Source organism: Squalius cephalus (assembly GCF_949319135.1).
Source record: "Squalius cephalus genome assembly, chromosome: 13".
Lineage (NCBI taxonomy): Eukaryota > Metazoa > Chordata > Actinopteri > Cypriniformes > Leuciscidae > Squalius > Squalius cephalus.
The window spans coordinates 34,624,274-34,643,521 of record NC_137134.1 but is presented as its reverse complement, the minus strand read 5'-3'; the positions used below and the strand labels follow the sequence as shown (position 1 = coordinate 34,643,521).

At 41.1% G+C, this 19,248-nt stretch overlaps 1 protein-coding gene across 1 annotated transcript in view; it reads right to left on the bottom strand.

Annotated features, from left to right (window-relative positions):
• Positions 1 to 2,921: 2,921 nt before the first annotated feature.
• LOC307169650 (uncharacterized protein) overlaps positions 2,922 to 19,248 on the bottom strand; it is a gene marked incomplete at both ends in the record, with an annotated part of 78,866 nt that continues 62,539 nt past the window's right edge. Inside the window, 5 exons of the mRNA XM_079890378.1 lie at positions 2,922 to 3,042; positions 7,126 to 7,408; positions 8,636 to 8,779; positions 8,847 to 9,137; positions 13,977 to 14,194. Of these exons, the coding sequence (XP_079746504.1) occupies positions 2,922 to 3,042; positions 7,126 to 7,408; positions 8,636 to 8,779; positions 8,847 to 9,137; positions 13,977 to 14,194 (1,057 nt within the window). The remainder of the gene's footprint in view (positions 3,043 to 7,125; positions 7,409 to 8,635; positions 8,780 to 8,846; positions 9,138 to 13,976; positions 14,195 to 19,248) is intronic.

Genomic DNA, 19,248 nt, shown 5'->3' with positions numbered 1-19,248 from the left:
TGGGACTGCATTATATCCTACAACATCTGGACAAACCAGGGACTTATGTGAGGATCCTGTATGTGGACTTCAGCTCGGCCTTCAACACCATCATACCAAACATCCTCCTGTCCAAATGAACCCAGCTCCCTGCTCGCCTCCTTCTGTCAGTGGATCACCAGCTTCCTGACCAACAGGCAAAATCCTCATCCAGCTCCTGCATAATCAGCACTGGCGCCCCCCAGGGGTGCGTTCTCTCCACTGCTCTTCTCCCTGTACACCAAAGACTGCACCGCAAAAGACCCCTCTGTCAAACTCCTGAAGTTTGCAGACGACACCACACTTATCGGCCTCATCCAGGACGGTGAACAGCTGGCGTCTGGTACAGTTTTAAAAACCTTGAGCTTGATGGAGCTCCACTTCCAGGACGAGGGGCAGCTCTGTCCTCAGGCGGGGAGTAGCTCTCCGTCTGCGTGGGACTCACACTATTTCTCCGTGGTCGATGGTGGTGATTCGGGCTCTGGGTCTGGCTGTGTTCTGGATCGGGGAAGGACGCTCTCCAGACACCGGATGATGGCTTCTTTCCAGTTCTGACCGGTGGTGTCTGGGAGGTCAACGGGATGATGGTAATTTACCCTGATCCAGAACAGTGACTCCAGGGTCTCATCGTTGTAGGGGCTGGTGATGGTGAGATAAAAAAAAAAAAAAAAACGTTTTAAAGAAAAAGACAAAAAATCTGTGCTCTCAAGAGCCACAGCAGCAAATCGAGCTGCATAATCCATTTCTTGATTCGGTCTTCGGTCACGGGTGTGTGCAGGCAATCGAAGACAAGTCTTTGTTCCAGACAAAGTTTAGTAGTAAATCCCAAAAGGCAGACAGACAGACAGATAGTGCAGACTGACAGACTGTAAAGGGAGAACTTAAATAGTGACTCAAACAAGATGATTAATGACACAAAGCTGATGCAAAAGAACAAGGAACACAGAAGATGAGTGAAAACAAACTAAAAGTCCATGAAAACTAAACACACTGAACATACTGTGACAATAATGTTGATATTGTTTTGAATACAACTTGAAAAATATTAAAACAATAAAAAAATATTAAAAATAAATAAATTATACTTTAAATATGACACTAAAACAACCAGTATGTGGCGGCAAGTCACTGTCTAACTGAATAAGTCATCTTTGACTCACCCAATTCGTTAAAAAATACAGATTCAAACAAAACACTGCTGTGTGTGTGTTTCTCAGAGACGTGTGACTGCTCTTCTGTGGATTTGTTTGTAGCCTATATGATATAACTATATTCTTTGTGAAACAGAGCAAAAACAGACAATATTGTGTCTAAGATGTAATATTGTGTCTAAGACTGTTAACTTTTTGTTTGTTGAACTTTTACATAAAATCAGTATCACATTTACAATCATGCTGATGTTCAGGAAAAACAGCACTCTTTCTCGTGTGATATTGCTTAACATGGTCTTACAACATAAGTGTAAAAAGATATGAAAAGTCATCCAGATTTTATCCTCATATCTTGATGTTTGGGGGAATTCACACTGCATTATAAGAGGCTACATCACGCAGTGAAAGCGTGCACTCTTAAAGTGCACAAGCAGGAGTTTATCGTACTTAGAGAAAAAAACGTTCCACAAACATTCAGCAGAAGCTGTTTATCCACCCAACAGATCTAACCACATTTCTGTAAATATAAAACTAAGACGAAAACCATTGCAGCATCCATTTTGATCCTGAAACCAGTAAATAACATTTATAATGTTTGCCTGCATTGTTACAAGAAAATTAATCAGCGAATAATAATGAGAAAACACAATAACCTATATAATTGTTAATTTAGAAAAATTTGCATTTGGTTACCAGAGAGATTTGGTGTTTGGAAAATTTTATCTAGAAATACTTGAGTTTATAAAGAGATCTCTTTTTTTTTATTGCAGACTTTACCACACTTTGGTATTTTAGGGTTAGGGAGTAAAATAACTCTTTTGAAACTAACACATGTTCCCTATCGATATGGTTCACTCATACTGCGTCATACATTCTGCCATAGTAACTCAGATTCCTATCCTGCTATCAAGCTGACTGATCGGCGCTCTGCAAGCAAGCGGATTGACAGCACTCTGCACTCGAGCTGATTCAGAGATCTCCCCTGTAGCCATCCGGCGTTTCTAAAAGAGCAAATTTCATGTGGCGTTGTTGCAAATGCTGCACCATGAGTGTGGCACGTTCAGGGCACCCCTGCACCCATTTGATGAGCACAGTGAGTGTGTCACCTGTCTGGGGAAATCCCACACTCAAATCCTCACTGAGACGAGCTGTTCTCACTGCAAGAGTATGAGTCTCACCTCTCTCCGCTCGCGGACCGCTTAATTTTCAGACAATGGTTTCACCCTTCACGCCCTCCTGTTCTCTTCCTCCCAGGAACTGTTTTATGGTGCATAATTTTAAACACCTTTAACCTTATTTTAATTATTCTCAGGTTAGGTAAAGTAAGTCAAATCTGTCCTAAATAATAAGCATTTGAATTTCCATACTTACAATATTTAGATCACAGAAGACTTCTCCGTGGTCAGTTCAGCTCAGTCTTTTGTAAAACAGAGACTTATGGCAGGCGAGCTTCTTAATTTCAATTATATATATTTTTTTTATTAAATACAGGTTAACGAGTTTACATAAAAGGTACTAATATATAAAATAAAAATAAAAGTAATCAAAACCAAATAATTTACAAGCTTTTAACTTCATGAGGCACAATGGCAAGGCATCTAACAACGGAGAGGCCGTCCTTGGTGAATCAGCGTCTGACTGAACATGTCATTCCAGTCCTTTTAAAGTCCATCAACTTTCTGACATCTTCAGAAATCCCCTCCTGGAAACTTCCTAAAACTTATCCATTGGTAATCCCTTCCTGGAAACCCCCTAGGACTTGGTCATTACTGACCGGCTGATTGGCCTCCACCACATTCGTGATCTGAAGCTCTGGAGAGCCTTTGCCTCTTCGTCCTCCTTCTCCTGGACCTTTTCTTCATCGCTGTATCTTCTGTATCTCATCCGCAACACATAGATGGTAATGATTGTATTTTTCTTCTTTCTAATACATTTTCAATTTTTCTCTTCTCTGTCATATGCTTAATAAATGCTTACAACATTCAGTGTGGTTTGTTGTTCTTTATAAACCATCTTCTCAATAAATGATTTTACAACAACAATTGCAGTGTTTTTCTTCATTAACCATTTTCTCAATAAATGATTTTACAACAATAATTGCAGTGTTTTTCTTTAGAAACCGTTTTCTTAATACAGTTACAATTGTGGTTTACTATTACCCATAAGTACTTAATATACCAAAAGGCATAATTAGAATAGAATAATTGCATATTTCACAACAGAACCTTGGAGGAAAAAACAGCAGAGCCAGAGGACTGAGAGTGTCAAGTTGGGTTTTGAACATAATCAAATGAGGTTAGTCGCTGCAATTCGCTTGCAGGCCTCCCCGCCTCAGGGGCGTAGTTTCCACATTTATAAGGAGCGATGTGGCTCACGTCCTCCCCACTGAAGTGATGAATTTACTGGGGAAAGATGATAACATTGAAACAAATCCTCTCACAAGTGTGCCAAGGGGATTGGTTTTTCATATCCTGATAGCCCCCCATCACAGACCATTCTTGAGATTCGTGTTCAAAGGGGTGGCTTATCACCCTACAGTCCCTCCAATCATCTATACTAGGCCTATATCAGGCAATTATTTCACAAAGTACACCTCAGAAAAATACCGTGGTCCAGACCTCGGTGACCTCATAGCTGCTACGGCCATGTCTTTGAGGCATAGCTGGGGATTGCCAACCGTTCTGGATAATGCAGAATCATTCCGTATTTAAGGCATCAATGAAGTTTCCCGTATGAAAGCCATAAGGAACGCAGTTTGTCCTGTATTTTCAGGCATACGCTCTAAATTGAGAATTAACCATTTATTATTATTTAGACAAATCTTTGTTTGATTTGCAAACATAGCCGTTCGCGGAAGTCTTTAAGACTCAGCACAATCCTCTACCGGCCGTCGCTCCCGCTTCACAGTCAGCGGGACTCGCGCTAACGGCAGATCTATTCTTTCACTGGCCGCGTTTTGATTCCGCCTAATCAGTTTGGGCGACTACAAACAACGTGATTATTGTTCATGAGTCCAACATTCAGCAACGCAAGAAAACATGCAATCTACTTGAGGGAAGACGTTATCAAAAATCTTTCACTATTGTAAGTTAATGTTAAATAGAGAGAAACATTTTACATTAAAGTAACTTGTACCATATAGGCTATTGGTTGGACCTCGTTATTGAAACACAAAATAATCAATAAAATCTCAAGCACCAAAAGCAGCCCATACTAATCATCTAAGTTCTCTTTATCTGGAAAATAGGCTATGCACTTCTCATTTATTTATACATGGTTGCAAAAACCATGTGGCTAAGTACCATTGTTTAAATGTTTTTTTTTTTTTTTTTGCTTTAATTTCAAAGACATTCAGTTATTGTGCTTTTAAATGTATTTAAATATTTAAATTTTAAGTATCTTCCTGACAAAAAAACGAAAAAAAAACTTTTATGTTTATCGTTTTGAATAGAGGTTGATGATACAGTAATATCTGTTGGTGTAGCTATATATTGAAAATTGGTAAAATTCAGCAATTTGAACATGGAGCCACATTATATCTATGGGATTGAACCATATAAGGCCTTTAAAATGAAGATTAGAAAAGAAAAGTTTATTAAGAATGAGAATATCGAAAGATTTAAGATATCTTTATTACTTTTAGAGTTACAGGCACACAAACTTGATGATAGAAAAAAAATATACATTTCTAGTTTCAACATTATTTGTTGTGTACCAATTTACTTACAGAGTCACATTAACAACACTATATATTGGGACTTAAAATCAACCATATTCGGCCTTAAAAATTAAGAAACCCAAAAAAAAATTGTTAAGAATTAGAATCTAAAAGGATATTAAGATATTTTTTATACGTGCTGCAGACACGCAAATTTTGGGCAAAAGTAGTGCTTTAGCATAACTAAAGTAGTGCTTTTCCCCCATTTTTTAAATGTCACCGTTGGTGTAGCTATAATGAAACAAAGATGGCTAAAGTCAACCGATTTAGATAAATAGACCTAACAATAAAAGTAATCTGTACATGTAACATCCATCACAGCCTAATATTTTGGCTTTCTTCCTCATTTACGTTTGTCTTTCTTCAGAATATTATTTAACAAAATCAAAAATTTGAGCCGGGAAAGTTTCTGAAATTTGGTTGATTTTTCCACGAAATGACCCAAGTTTTTGTCTGAGAACCTTTTATACATCTTTTGTACACATATTTGACTGCAGATGCTGAAATGAAATGCACTGACTGTGGGGTACAGTCCAAATATTTTGAGTGTCCCTTATTTTCCTATAAAGAACCACGATTGTCCATAATTTGTCTTTCCATAAGTTGGCAACCCTTGGCAAAGCTGGGTGTAATTTATTTTGAAAAACAAAAATGTAAAAATGTCTTCAAGTAATGTTTGCCACAAACACCATTTCACAAAAAAAAAAAAAAAACCCTTTTCTGTGGGGCAACGCAAGGCTGAAATTTGAAAAAAAAAAAAAAAAAAAATTCTGGGTTAGTACTAGTAAATGAACAGAACTATTCGACTGATTTTATTCTAACTAGTTAGAGTTAGTAGAGGTCAGCTGCGGTCTTTAGTGTCCTTGTTAGTGTGCCCTCCTCCCATGTTGGAGACGCTGGTTCAAAACTTGCTTGAGCAGGCTGAGGAGGACCGGTCACATGTGGTGCCGTGACCCGGATGGGAATGAGATTTAGGGGGGCGAGTGTAATGGAGGCAAGCTAAGAGCTGTGAAAGTAAAGACCCTGGTCTCGAGGCGACTTGGTGACTGACGTTAAAGACGGCAGTGTTTAGCGCCCTTGTTAGTGTTCCCCATCATTTCATTTTATGCAAAGCATACAGGGACACAACCCTAAGAAATAGTTAAAATACATAAAGTTAGTATTCCTCCAGGGGGCGCTCAACATAATGTAATAAAACATGGAGAGACTCTTGAACCTCAGAGTGAGAAAACTTTATTGATAAAGGCAAGCAAATACATATGGTAAATGGACAGCAGTATTATTGTCTTATCTAAGAGAAATATGTCATGTTCAGCCAGTAGAGGAGAGTTTTAGAGACATCTCTAGTAACTCATAATTTAATTACTGCACATAATGTAAAAAGTATCACATTATTACTGTAATAAAATGCGCATAATGTAATAATTTTCTCAAAATGTAATAAAATCTTGAGCTCATAATGTAATAATACATTTTCAATGTAATAATTGTTCACATAATGTAATAGTGTAATACATTTCTCATACAATTACCTATGAACACACTGTGGCAACTTATAATGTAATCACAGTTCATATGTAATACCAGCACATAATGTAAAACTGTGTTTACAATATAATAATTATCTTTCAATATAATACAAAACATAATAACAGATCATGTAAAATAAGAAGTTTATATAAAATAATATATTACATTAAAGGAAACTTAGGCTTAATAGGCTACATTGTGAACTTTTTTATTTTTATAAAAATCTTACTAATTTTGTGATTATGACCCAGAAACACATTTTAAGTTTTATGCATTAAATAACATTTTTTAAAAATTCACAAATTCTGTAATTATGTACTTTTTAAAAATAATTTTTTGACACTTCAATGAGCATCTATAATATTCAATGTACAGTTCCTCGTTGTATCAACACTTGGTGTAGAGGCGAGTACTTTAATATCCCCATCTGGTCACTCAAGTGAAGGTCTACATGGCTAATTCTGGGCCACATTGTGGACGGTCATGGGGACCACTATGTTAGTCTTCATGAGCCAGTATCTCCATTTATTCAATCCTCTGGCTCTGACATCAGCCCCCATTCTGTGCATGATATTGCCTCTTCTGACTCACACGCTGGCCCTGGCTTTGGTCTGGACCCACAGACTAGCCCTGGCCTCATCCTGACCCTAGTCCTGTCTCCAACACTGAATGTGACCCTAGTCTTGTATCCAACATGGACTCCTCAACCTGATCCTGATCAAACACTGATCCTGTGGCTTTTCCTGATTCAGACACAGACCCTCATGCTCACCCTGGCCTAGTCTTGTCTCCAACACTGACTGTGACCCTAGTCTTGTCTCCAACATGGACTCCTCAACCTGATCCTGACCCTCTTTCAAACACGGATCCTGTGGCTTTTCCTGATTCAGACACAGACCCTCATGCTCACCCTGGCCTAGTCTTGTCTCCAACACTGACTGTGACCCTAGTCTTGTCTCCAACATGGACTCCTCAACCTGATCCTGACCCTCTTTCAAACACGGATCCTGTGGCTTTTCCTGATTCAGACACAGACCCTCATGCTCACCCTGGCCCTAGTCCTGACTCCAACACTGACAGTGGCCCTAGTCCTGACTCCAACATGGACCATGGCTTTTCATCCTGGTTCCTTCCTGATTCATATATGGACCCTGTTCGTAATCCTAGCAATGACACTAATAGTTATCCTTGTGTCAATGCTAATCTTAGTCTTGACTCTCTGTCTGTTAGCCCATATTTGCCTCTGAACAAACTTTCATCGATTATTAAGATTTGTCTGTCCATGAACATGTCTATGCTTCACACTTTTAATAGTCTCTGCCATTTTCATCAAGAATATATATCAGAGAAGCTTTGGTAGATCTTTTGCACCTTGAGGTCTGTTGCATTAGCATGATAAATGTTTTTTTTATTTTTTCTTTCTATATAATATAGACTATGCTTTGTATGCAGTGTTGTTATTGTACACTCTTTGACATTGAACAGTATTTTGTTGTTGAATTAAAAAAATATATTCTTTTAACTAAACCCTAAGATTCTTTGGCTTATGAATATAAGTAATGTACCATGATAATAATAATATAAACATCAATAATAATAATAATAATAATAATAATAATAGCAATAATAATGATAATAATAATTACAGTGCATTTCATAGGTAGTTTAAGACTTAGATTTTAAAAAATATACTATAAGGGAAAAACAATGTTTTTATGTTAAATTACAATTTTTATGACAATATGACAATTTTGGTGAGTATATTTTTTGGTGAGTTTATAATGTAATAAATTTCTCATAATGTAATAATTGTTAGATAAATATGAAAGATTAGATTGTAAAAAAAAAGTAAAAAAGTAAAGCAATGCGAGTTATATTAACAAATATAGAGTAAGCAATGCAATATTTGGTAATCATCAGTATTTATCATGACTAACACTCACATTTGACACTTTATTGAGAATTAATAAGAAAATATGTTGCCGTTTCTTCTCAAATGATCTTCTAGGGTGAAAATGAGCCACCTAAAGAAATATATAAGTAAATGCCAGCAAATTAATATATAAAGCCATTACAAAAAATTAAGATTAATAAATTATATGAGAAATTACACCATGATTTATGAAGATGAACATAAAAAAACGATAAGTTAATAAATCTCACAGATATTTATATATGCAAAATCAGACTGCGAGAAATGACATCATCAATAATGTACCTGATGTGTGAATATGTGCTTGATCTCGTTCAGCTCTTCTGGATCTGATCTCATAAACCACAATAATGACAGTAGCCACGCCCACCAGAGCAGAGAGGACCAATCGGATCACAGCTTCAGTAGGACCACACCAGTGGACAGAGTCTGAGGAATAAACACATCAAACTGAGATTAGACCAGTCAATAAACACTAATATCAGCGCTGTGGTACCTGCACATGTGTGACAGAGTGTGTTGATGTCCAGATGTGTGGTCTGGTTGCTGATGGGATTGTTCAGCACACAGCTGTAGGTGTTTTTATCCTGATATTCCACCTCCAGAGGTAGAGAGAGACTGATGCTGAGATCAGACGCACTGATGCTGGACAATACACTGATTCCTGCGTACCAGGAAAGAGTCACATGACTCACATTCACCACTGATGAACACACCAATGAACATGAAGATGATGATGAAGAACAGTGTGAAGAGTTACTGCTGATGACAGGAACAGGCAGACGAGCTGAAAACATGGGAGAATAAATATAAATGAGGATGAATGAAGATATTCAAGCAGAGGAAGAAACATGAGAGGAACCAAGATGATTAAAAGTAGAGCATTTAAAACAATCTGAAATACAAAGTTAAATATTAACCTTGGAAAAAAAAGCTATTTAAACATTTTAAAGGAACCGTATGTAAGAAATGTATTTCAATTAATCATAAAATGGCCCTGATATGTCACTATTCAAGGATTCAAGGATTCAAGGATTCTTTATTGTCATTTCTACACATGTTGGTACATATGGAGGAACGAAAATGGTTTCTCTGGTCCCGTTTCAAGCCATAAGTAAAGAAAAAGACGTATAAATATAAAAAAAAACCTTATAAATATAGAGAATAAAATTAGCTAACTATACACTAAATAAAAACTATAAAATTAACTAAATGAGGTAGTGTGCAAATGCAGTTAAAATGACTACTACGGTTGACTATTATTCACTATTTGGGGGGGGCTACGAAGATCCTCCAGCGTTTAACAGTCTCACAGCCTCTGGGAAGAAGCTGTTCCTCAGTCTGGTGGTCCTGCTTTTGATGCTCCGTAGCCTCCTGCCTGAGGGGAGGGGGGCAAACAGTGTGTGTGCAGGGTGGGTGGGGTCTTTCCTGATGCAGGTGGCCCTTCTCCTGCATCTGGAGGTGTAGATGTCCGTGGTGGTGGGTAGACTGTGTCCCACAGTCCTCTGTGCAGCTTTCACCACCCTCTGCAGAGCCTTCTTCTCTGCTGCAGAGCAGCTGCCGTGCCACACAGTGATGCAGGAGCACAGGACGCTCTCCACCACACACCTGTAGAAGGATGTCAGGACTGAGCTCCCCAGTCCAGCGCGCCTCAGCCTCCTGAGAAAATAGAGGCGCTGATGTACCTTCCTGATCAGGCAGGAAGTGTTGGTGCTCCAGGTAAGGTTGTCAGAGATGTGGACGCCCAGGTACCTGTAGCACGAAACCACTTCCACCGCTGTCCCTCCGATGTGCAGGGGAGGGGGGAGGTGTCTACTCCTCCTGAAGTCCACGATCATCTCCTTGGTCTTCTTCGCGTTGATGCAGAGGTTGTTTTCTCTGCACCAACCCTCCAGGTGTTCTACCTCCTTCCTGTAGTCAGACTCGTCGTTGTTCACGATACGTCCAACCACAGCTGTGTCGTCCGCAAACTTCACAATCAGACAGCTCGGGTGTATCGCTGAGCAGTCGTATGTGAGCAGGGTGAACAGGAGGGGGCTCAGCACACAGCCCTGGGGGGAGCCGGTGCTGAGGGTGATGGAGGCAGAGGAGACATCGTGGATCCTCACAGACTGCGGCCTGTCTGTTAGGAAGTCCTGGACCCAGTTACATAGGGTGGAGCTCAGTCCGAGTGTTGCCAGTTTCTGTATCAGGGTCTGTGGTATGATAGTGTTGAAGGCTGAAGTGAAATCCACGAAGAGCATGCGAACATAAGAGTTCTTGTTCTTTAAGTGGGTGAGGGCTGTGTGGACCACAGAAGAAATGGCATCCTCTGTGGATCGGTTCTTCCTGTATGCGTACTGGTGTGGGTCCACAGTGACGTCGATGTAGTCCTTGATGTGAGCCATGACCAATCTCTCGAAGCACTTCATGACTATCGGTGTGAGGGCTACTGGCCGATAGTCATTCAGGCCTGTCACAGTGGACGTTTTTGGGATGGGGATAATGGTGGCGGTCTTCAGGCAGGTGGGGACCGCTGCCTGTTGGAGGGAGGTGTTGAAGATGTCCGTCAGCACCTCTGTGAGCTGGTGCGCACATCCCCTCAGCACCCACCCGGAAATGCTGTCGGGACCAGCAGCTTTCCGTGGGTTAATCCTCTGGAGGGTCCTCCTCACTTCTGCTGCGGTCACGCTGAGGGGCTCTTCTCCTGGTGGGGGGGTGAGTCTGGTACTGAGAGGGGGGGGGTGTCTAGGTCCTCAAAGCGGGCATAGAACCTGTTGAGAGCGTCGGGTAGAGAGGGGTCCCTGGGGCATTGTGCATCTCTGGTGTTATAGTCTGTGATGCACTTTATGCCCCTCCACATACTCCGGGGATCGCTGGATATGAAGTGTCCCTCGATCCTCTGGGCGTATGCAGCTTTGGCCCTCTTCACTCCTGCAGTCAGCTGTCTTCTCGCCGCCCTGAGTGCCAGACTGTCACCAGACCTGAACGCAGCATCCCTGGTTTTCAGCAGAGAGCGGACCTCTGTGTTCAGCCAGGGTTTCTGGTTCGGGTAGCATGTTATTGTCCTGGTGGTGGAGACATCCTCTGTACACTTGTTGATGTAGCTGAGGACAGCAGATGTGTAGTCCTCTAGATCCACCTCTCCCTCACAGACAGCTGCCTCTCTGAAGATCTGCCAGTGCGCTGAAAACAGTCCTGCAGTACAGGGACAGCATCACTGGGCCACACGATGATGGTCCTCTGTGTTGGTGTCTGGCGTCTGAGCAGGGGACGATAGACCGGGACCAGCATGATGGAGATGTGGTCGGAGAAGCCGAGGTGGGGGGTGGGGGACGGCTCTGTATGCGTCTTTTTTGTTGGTGTAAACACGGTCCAGTGTGTTGTTTCCTCGTGTTGCTATGGTGAAATGCTGATGGAACTTAAACAGTGTGTCCGTCAGGTTTACGTGATTGAAATCCCCCGCAATCACGTAAAAAGCCACCGGGTGCTTGTTCTGGAGCGAGCTGATGTTATCGTGGAGCTCCTTTAGCGCATCGTTAGCATTAGCACCCGGCGGGATGTAAAAAGCCATAACAAACACCACCGTAAACTCACGTGGCAGATAGTGTGGCCGGCATTTCACAGTCATATGCTCTATCGCCTCGGAGCAGTGGCTGTTCACCATAGTACAGTTCGTGCACCAACCTTTATTCACATAGACGCATAATCCGCCCCCGCAGGCTTTCCCTGACAGCTGGTTACGGTCCGCACGGAAGAGAAGCCGACCGTCGATCTGGAAGGCTTGGTCCGGCATGTTGTCGTTAAGCCAGGTTTCCGTCAGACAAAGCACCGCACAGTTCCTCATCTCTCGAGAAACCCCCAGCCGCAGTCGAAGTAGGTCCATCTTGTTGTCCAAGGAGCGGACATTGGACAGGAACAGGGACGGGATCGGTGGTTTCCCAGTGTTAGCCTTTAGCCTGGCTAGCAGTCCGCCCCGTTTGCCCCTCTTCTGCTTACGCGCACACCGCTTCCTCTTCCCCTATGTCCGACGTGCTCTTCTGCGCCAGTCCGGTGTCCTTAGGAGCTGCAGTCTGCCCAGCAAGGCCCTGAGTCCCCGCGCCTCTGTTGTTTCACTGTTGTTATTGTTGTTCATAGTTCTTGTGCTCGTGGCCGAAACCATCCTTAAATTAAAAAGTTCGGTTCGGCTGTACCTTACACTCTTGTTTACCCAAGCAAAACGATTGTAGTCGGTCACAAAACCAACTGAAAGAGTACTAAAAGGGGGCTTGACCCCGGGAGCACGAGAAGCCGCTGCACTATCGCGCGCCGCCATGTCATGGGAGTCATGCTCAAAACATTAGACATTAAGAAATCATGTTCATTTCAAATACTTATATCACTGACAACAGTAGTCCGGCCAGGACATTGTCATTATAAAAGTGAAGTTGCAGCCCTCAACTGATGTTGATGTTGTCATGTTGTGTTTTGTCCTGAAGCGCCACCCTCCACCTATCTACCAATCACGAGGTCAGTAGTGTTTCGGCATCCGGGTTGCCAGCTCTGCTCTAGTTACCACAGCTGCAGCTACAAACGTGTCGGATAAAACCTCAATGGATAAAACATGTCTAACATTAAAAAACCTTGTTATGAATCAGAAATACGTTGTGACAAAGTCTGAAATAAAACAAGGATTTTTATAGGAGATGCCTTTGAAAAATGGAGATGGCTGAAAACGGATAAGAATTTGAAGACAGATGCCAACGTTGCTAATTTTCTCCTGGACAGGTAAGATTCATCTATGTTTGGCTAACTTGTAACGTTACTTAATGTAAATGGACTTTTCAAATATTCATGACAGTCGAATAAAGGTATGCATGTTCGTGCATTGTAACGTTACGTTAGCGCATATGGAGGAGGTGGGTCATCGAATTGAAAAGGTATAAGGAATTGTTTTGGAAATAAAAACGGCGAGTCGTCATTGCTAACATTGGCAATGCATTATCAGAGCCCATTTCTCTGTCATTATGCACGCTGAGGAAAACAACATTAGCAACAATAGCACATTAAAACGCCCATTATGGCAATGTGAAACGTAATTGAGACAGTAGCCTAACGTTAGGGTACTGCAGGGTAAGTTAAAAAATACAGCTGGTCGCTTTCACTTATAGCTTCAGCTAAATGAATAGCTTTATCTTTGATATCTGTTACACATCTGTTAGGCTTGTGCTTGTACTTACGTTAATGACAGATAACTACCGTTACAAATTAGACTAACAGCTACTGTTCTTACAATGTACTGTCACATACGAGCATACATCTTTATGATTATATTTGGCTAATCGCCATTAGTAAATTTTTGCCATACATAATTACTTCGCAAAACATCTCTCATGAAGCATAAACAAAATTACTGTGTAGGACTCGTCACTTGACATTGGAAGCTCCTTGTAGCAGCCTACATTCCTGCTGGATCCTGCAGCCTATCCGGCAACCTCGAGTCAGGGGGGAGGGGGAGTACTGTACCGCTCTACAGTAATTTGAAAGTGATTGCAGTACTAGTTTTGGCCACAGTCTTACATACGGTTCCTTTAAGTAATTTGATACTTCTTCAGATTTACTTTAATGTTGCAATGAATAAAATAAATGAAAACAATAATAAACTCACCGTAGACAGTGAGAACCCTGAAACCCTTGATCTCACTGTTGATCTGTAGTTCATAAACTCCAGCATGTTCAGTTGTGGTGTTTGTGATGGTCAGAGATCCAGTTTGATTGTCCAGCTTCAGTCTGTCTCTGAATCTCCCATCAAGAACATTATCATATACAGTGATTCTGTCGAACCGTTTATTGATTTCAGCTATTAAAGTGTTTTCATCTCCAAACCTCCACAGAATTAGATCACCATCCTTCATTTCAGTAAGATGAGAGTTTAGAGAGACTGAATCTCCCTCCATCACTGACACTAACTCACCAAACACACACAGAACAAACAGAAACAGGGTTTGTCACAGATAAACAGATTATAATTGTTTATCAAATTAAAGATTACAAATAAAAAAAGAAACAAATGGTGTGTGAATTCTTTTAAATTGTGTCATTATAAAACAGGTGTAACCGTTTTTGAACTCACCACCATTGACAATGAGAAAGAAACTCTTGATCTCACTGTTGATCAGTAGTTTATAACTGTCACGATGCGGTAGAAACAGGGAGGAAGCAGGATCCACATGCAGCACACTTTATTCAATTAACTGAACACACTACACAGACTCATACCAGGAACAGGACTCAGGAGCCGTACAACCAACATCAACAGTAACAACACAAGAACTCACAAGGACTGGACTAAAACACAGGGCTTAAATACAAGGCCAAACAAGCTAAACAAGATAACAAGGGGGCGTGGCTAATCTGAAACACCTGGGGAGACTAATAAACATGAAAAGACAGGGGAACACAGACTGACATCACAACAATAACCTCCTTCATGTTCAGTTGTGGTGTTTGTGATGGTCAGAGATCCAGTTTGATTGTCCAGCTTCAGTCTGTCTCTGAATCTCCCATCAAGAACATCATCATATACAGTGATTCTGTCGGCCCGTTTATTGATTTCAGCTATTAAAGTGTTTTTAAACCTCCACTGAATCAGATCATTATCCAGAATTTGGAGATAATGCATTTTGAGAGTGACAGGTTTTCGCTCCTTCACTGACACCAACATTTGTGCACCTCTAGAACTAAACACACCTGAAGAACAAACAGAGTTCATCTCAGATTAACAGGTTTTTATTTTATTTTTTATTTTTTATAGTAAATAGTTTTAAATATAAATTTGAAATGAATAACATAAAACAACTGAAGCAAATATTTAACTCACTAATGACAGTGAGACTGAAACTCTTGATCTCATTGTTGATCTGTAGTTTATAAAGTCCAGAGAGTTCAGCTCTGATGTTTGTGATGGTCAGAGATCCAGTTTGATCATCCAGCTTCAGTCTGCCTCTGAATCTCCCATCAAGAACATCATTATATACAGTGAATCTGTCGAACCGTTTATTGATTTCAGCTATTAAAGTCCATTCATCTGCTATTAAAGTGTGTTCAAAACTCCACTGAATCACATCATCATCCTTCATTTCAGTAAGATCAGAGTTAAGAGTGACAAAATTTCCCTCTCGCACAGACACTGACTTCACTTCATCACCAAACACTCCTGAAGAACAGAGTTTTTCACAGATTAAAACTTTAAAATCACTTGATGTTGGTTCGATGAAGCTTCACTAAAATACTTTTAATCATGTAAATGTGAAGTGATTAATATTCTGCAGCAGCACAATGAAAAAATCCATAAAAACACATTTAAAACTCACCAACCAGACGCCACAAACAGAGCAAAACTAACATTTTCTTCATCGGTTCACTGAAAGGCCACAATAGTAACTCTTAAAATGTCTGAAACACTCAGATTGCTCTGAAACACGACTGAACTGAGATATTTATATGGTCGTGACCTCAGTCACAGTTTCCGTTCACACGTCCATCTCCTTTAACATCATGAGAATCAACAAGATTTTGCTGATCTTACATTTATGGGCCTGTATGAAAACTAAGAGTAAACTATTGCATTAGATATCTGTATCTACTGGTGTGTCATTTAGTGTTCTGTGCTGTCAATCATATTTGATCAGGTTTTCATGTTTTGTTAACAATTTTGCTCAATGTATCAAATATATCACGGACAGCTGACTCCTGGAGCTTTTCAAATTCTGTGTGGTTAGTTTGCAGCAGTGGCAGAAATGAACTTTCCCATTATGGTCAAATAGATTTGTACCATTTTTACCTCTATAAGGGTATTTTATGTAAACTTTTATGTAAAATTCTTTACATGGAAACTAAAAACAGGCCTCTCCCAGTAGGCTTGACCTCGCGCCGTAACAGGAGAAGTGAGCTAGGGATGGAGGGTGCTGTGGATGTGGCCGAGGCGAAGCTGCAGGCAAGGAGCCAGGAGATGGTGAAGAGATGGCAAAGGGTAGGCGTGCCAAGGCAAGCTGGAGGAGGTTTAGGCAGAGGACGGCTGAATGGGAGGAGATGGAACTGAAGGGTCCAAGGTGGTGCAGAATGTGGTGAGTGGATGACGATCCTCTGGCGGTAAAGGTGGAGATAGTCCGCTAGCACAGACTCAGAGCTTGCCAGTGCCGACATCCCACGGCAAAGATGAGGGATGAGGGAGGGAGGAGTCCAGGTGGTGTTGAGGCTGACGAAAACTGGGGGAAAACTGATGGAGACGAGGCCGATGGATCCGCAGGCAAAGAGCCGATGAAATCAAGCAACATCGCTGGCACTGGAGACCAAGGCGATGCTGCAGAGGCGAACGTCGAAGGTGGAGCCAGAGAACCCGAGGGCTGAGGTGGAGCCGGTGTGATGGAAGACAGAGGCAAGGGCCAAGGGGAAGGAGGAACCCGCTGCTGGAAAAGCGCCATTACAGTATGATGGAGCTCCACTTCCAGGGGCAGCTCTGTCCTCAGGCGGGGGGTAGCTCTCATTCTGCGGGGGACTCACACTATTTCTCCGCGGTCGATGGTGGTGATTCGGGCTCTGGGTCTGGCTGTGTTCTGGATCGGGGAATGACGCTCTCCAGACACCAGATGATGGCTTCTTTCCACTTCTGACCGGTGGTGTCTGGGAGGTCGACAGGATGATGGTAATTTACCCTGATCCAGAACAGTGACTCCAGGGTCTCATTGTCGTAGGTGATGGCGAGCTAAAAAAAAACTTTTTAAAGAAAAAGGCAAAAAATCTGTGCTCTCAAGAGCCACAGCAGCAAATCAGGCTGCATAATACACATCTTGATTCGGTCGTCTGTCACGGGTGTGTGCAGGCAGTCAAAAGTTTAGTAGAAAATCCCAAAAGACAGGCAGACAGACAGATAGTGCAGACTGACAGACTGTAAAGGGAGAACTTAAATAGTGACTCAAACAAGATGATTAATGACACAAAGCTGATGCAAAAGAACAAGGAACAAAGAAGGTGAATGAAAACAAACTAAAAGTCCATTGAATCGTCTTTACAAAAAAATACAGATTCAAACAAAACACTGCTTTGTGTGAGTTTCTCAGAGACGTGTGACTGCTCTTCTGTGGATTTGTTTGTAGCCTATTTGATATAACTATATCTTTGTGAAATAGAGCAAAAACAGACAATATTGTGTCTATGTAACTCAATTTTAACTTTTTGTTTGTTGAACTTTTACATAAAATCAGTATCACATTTACAATCATGCTGATGTTCAGGAAAAACAGCACTCTTTCTCGTGTGATATTGCTTAAAGGGTTAGTTCACCCAAAAATGAAAATTCTGTCAGTAATTACTCACCCTCATGTTGTTCCAACCATGTAAGTCTTTCGTTCATCTTCGGAACACAAATTAAGATATTTTTGATGAAATCTGACAGAATTTTGACTCCTCCATTGGCTTCCAGTGTGACCGAAACTCACCGGCCCAGAATAGTTATTAAAACATTGTTAAAATAGTCCAAGTAACTACAGTGGCACTACATTAAGTTTATCATGCGACGAGAATACTTTTTGTGCGCAAAAACAAACAAAAATAACGACTTTATTCCACTTTTCATTTCCTTCTCTCTGGGCCTCGTAGTGTTTTTGCGCTGCGCGTCTGTGTTGCACGTCATCACGCAACACACACATGACCGGCGTCGGCCAATAGTGAGCCTACGTGGTGACGTGTAACACAGACGCGCTACGCATTGTGCGCAAAAAGACTACGCGAACCAACTAGAGGCCCAGAGAGAAGGAAATGAAAAGTGGAATAAAGTCGTTATTTTTATTTGTTTTTGCGCACAGAAAGTATTCTCGTCGCTTGATATACTTAAGATTGAGCCACTGGAGTCACTTGGACTATATTAACGATCTCTTTAATAACTTTTCTGGGCCAGCAAGTTTCGGTCACATAGAAGCCTATGGAGGAGTGAAACATGGCTCAGATTTCATCAAAAATATCTTAATTTGTGTTCCGAAGATGAACGAAGGTCTTACGCGGTTGGAACAACATGAGGGTGAGTAATTACTGACAGAATTTTAATTTTTGGGTGAACTAACCCTTTAACATGGTCTTACGACATAAGTGTAAAAAGATATGAAAAGTCATCCAGATTTTATCCTCATATCTTGATGTTTGGGGGAATTCACACTGCATTATAAGAGGCTACATCACGCAGTGAAAGCGTGCACTCTTAAAGTGCACAAGCAGGAGTTTATCGTACTTAGAGAAAAAAACGCTCCACAAACATCCAGCAGAAGCTGTTTATCCACCCAACAGATCTAATCACATTTCTGTAAATATAAAACTAAGACGAAAACCATTGCAGCATCCATTTTGATCCCGAAACCAGTGAATAACATTTATAATGTTTGCCTGTATTGTTACAACAAAATTAATCAGCGAATGAATAATAATGAGAAAACACAATAACCTATATAATTGTTTATTTAGAGAAATTTGCATTTGGTTACTAGAGAGATTTGGTGTTTGGAAAATTTTATCTAGAAATACTTTAGTTTATAATGAGATCTCTTTTTTTATTGCAGACTTTACCACACTTTGGTATTTTAGCAAATGAGTAAAATAACTCTTTTGAAACTCAAGTTTAAACACGTTCCCTATCGATACGGTTCACTCATACTGCGTCGTACATTCTGCCATAGGAACTCAGATTCCTATCCTGCTATCAAGCTGACTGATCGGTGCTCTGCAAGCAAGCGGATTGACAGCACTCTGCACTCGAGCTGATTCAGCGATCTCTCCTGTGGCCATTCAGCGTTTCTAAAAAAGCAAATTTCATGCGGCGTTGTTGCAAATGCTGCACCACGAGTGTGGCACGTTCAGGGCACCCCTGCACCCATTTGATGAGCACAGTGAGT